The sequence below is a fragment of the Battus philenor genome, unplaced genomic scaffold, assembly GCF_028537555.1.
Source record: "Battus philenor isolate CCGP_79_NKW_IND1 unplaced genomic scaffold, ilBatPhil1.0.hap1 SCAF_32, whole genome shotgun sequence".
In the NCBI taxonomy this organism is placed as follows: Eukaryota; Metazoa; Arthropoda; class Insecta; order Lepidoptera; family Papilionidae; genus Battus; species Battus philenor.
Genome location: NW_027181696.1, coordinates 525,763 through 528,141, shown reverse-complemented (window position 1 = coordinate 528,141; position 2,379 = coordinate 525,763). Strand labels below are relative to the sequence as shown.

At 50.4% G+C, this 2,379-nt stretch overlaps 1 protein-coding gene across 1 annotated transcript; it reads right to left on the bottom strand.

The window, feature by feature from the left end:
- Window positions 1-1,080: 1,080 nt before the first annotated feature.
- On the bottom strand, window positions 1,081-1,665 carry LOC137927535 (uncharacterized). Its single transcript, XM_068771325.1, has one exon. It carries the CDS (start codon window positions 1,663-1,665, stop codon window positions 1,081-1,083), a length of 585 nt encoding a protein of 194 aa, XP_068627426.1.
- Between the last annotated feature and the right edge of the window lie 714 nt (window positions 1,666-2,379).

The following is a 2,379-nucleotide window of genomic DNA, read 5'->3' as shown; positions in this document are numbered from 1 at the left end:
GTGTGTTTCTCTGTCAGGAGAGAACAGGATAATGTCATCAACATATCCGTAGCAGAAATCCAGGCCTGATAGTACTTCGTCGATGAAGCGTTGGAATGTTTGAGCCGCGTTTCGAAGTCCGAAAGTCATGAACGGGAACTCAAACATTCCGAATGGCGTCGTGATCGCCGTTTTTGGAATATCCTCGGGATTTACAGCGATCTGATTGTACGCTTTCACGAGATCAACCGTAGAGAAGATGGAGCATTCTGACAGCTGGTGGGCAAAATCTTGAATATGTCGGATAGGGTATCGATCAGGTATAGTCCTGGCGTTAAGTGCTCTGTAGTCACCGCAAGGTCTCCAGCTGTCATCTTTCTTTTTTACCAGGTGAAGAGCAGAAGACCATGGACTCTCTGAGCGTCGAGCTGTACCAGCTGCCAACATTTCCTCGAACTCCTTCTTGGCTGCCTGAGAACGAGCTGGATCTAGACGTCGTGGCTTACAAGAAACCGGCTGACCTGGAGTGGTTCTAATGTAGTGCATCGTGGAATGTTTCGAGGCACCACGCATGCCTGCAGGCCTCGTAATTTCGGGGAGCTCGCGTAGAATCTCGTGGAACTCTGTATCTCCGCTAAAGGCTTTAACGGAAGAGATGTCGTCGATAGTTTCTGCGTTTTCTGAAATTGCGGCTACATGTAGAGTAGTGATACCATCAACCAGACGCTGGTTTCTGCAGTCGACTAGCAAGTTGTAGTAGCTAAGAAAATCTACGCCAATGATGGGCTTAGACACATCAGCTACCGTAAAACTCCATGAAAAATCGCGACGAAGACCGAGGTTGAGATGCAGGTGAATAGGGCCGTAAGTGTGAATAATACTGCCGTTGGCTGCGATGAGATCGTACTTGGATTTAGTGCAGGGCGTCTTGACGGCTGAACGTGGAAAAACGCACAAGTCTGAGCCAGTGTCTACCAGGAACTGCATTTTTGACACACGATCGGTAATGAAAAGGCGGCCTGCGGATGGCGGGCAGTCGTTGGCCGCTACTTCCGACCGCCCTGTTCGTTTCCCGCCTGGAATGTGCAGTGTTGTCTGCATTTAATCGCTTTGGAGCCGTAAGTAAGTGTAGTGGTGAAAACAGTATGGGTGGTCTGGCGGTGGTTGTCGTGGCGTCGAACGACTTCGGAAGCGGTTCCTCTCGTATTTAGATTCTGAGCGAGCACTATTTCTGCCGTTTCGAGATGTAAAGGCGGCTACTTGTCTAGTTAGCTCACTGACTTGTCTGGTAAGCTCCTCCAGCGTTGAAGACGAAGCGCTGCCAGAAGAAGTAGTCGCCATGGAGATCTGCGGTGTGGTAGGGGCGATTTCGTACACTTTGTCCGCCAGCTCCCCCAGCTTTTCTAAAGAAAGGTCTGTCTGTGAAGCAATCACTGTTTGTATGTTTTGAGGTAGACCGTTAGACCATATTGATTTTACTATATGCGAAGGTACTGATGGGCCTGCTAAATCCTCCAAGTAGCGTAGGAATCGTGAGGGTGTCCTATCTCCGAGCTCTTCGAACATTAGTAATTGCTTCACGCGTTTCTCTTGTGAAGCTGACAGGCGTCGTATAAGTTCCGTTTTTAGTTTTTCATATTTTTCATGCCAGACAGGCTGAACTGGCACTCCAGCTGTGAAAACCATAGGGCCGGCTCTTCAGGCCAAAATGGGGGTACTCTTACGCCAACGCGTAACACTTCGGCGATTTTGCGGTCGTCGTTACTAGGCTGACTCATATTGTGGTTTATCTGCGCGTCTTCCGAGTGTGGTATCAGCTGGGTCCGGAAGGTGCTTCTCGTTGTCCTTACTCGGGGTCACCAGTGTAGGAGTGGTCGTGGTACGGTAGCTTCTTGTGCTTCGGTAGTTCGTCGGTTGTATCTCGTTCGTCGATTGCTTCTCGTTCGTCGGTTGCTTCTTGATCTTCAGTTGCTTCTTCCTGCGTTGACCGCACCTCCGCTAGCCCTTATAATGAGCGCGGAGACTCTCAACAGCGCGATGCAGATTTTCGTTGCGTCTACTGTGGCGCCATCTGTCATGTATCTGTTTCACTGCCGCCGCCGCCATGCGATTGACGGTCACGTGGGAAAGAGCTTGGTGTTTGAGTGGCGCGCGATAAGCACGCCACAAGGTAAAGATCGTGCATGCGTGTGTGCGTGTGTGTTATTTAAATCCATTTCTATTACGATCCAAATGCGTTAATAACATAGTTGTCGCTCCGCAGATGATTAGTGGCGCTAAGGTGTCCGGAGGCAAGGCGAAATCAACCGGGGCGACCGCTCAGACAGTTCCAGTTCAAGCGCAGTGTGTCCAGGTGCAGCCGGTGCTCGGAACGCAGCAGCTTACACGGGCACAGATCAT

Bases quoted from the DNA above. Each gene is read 5' to 3' on its own strand.
- LOC137927535 (XM_068771325.1), bottom strand. From the start codon at position 1,665: ATGGTTTTCACAGCTGGAGTGCCAGTTCAGCCTGTCTGGCATGAAAAA.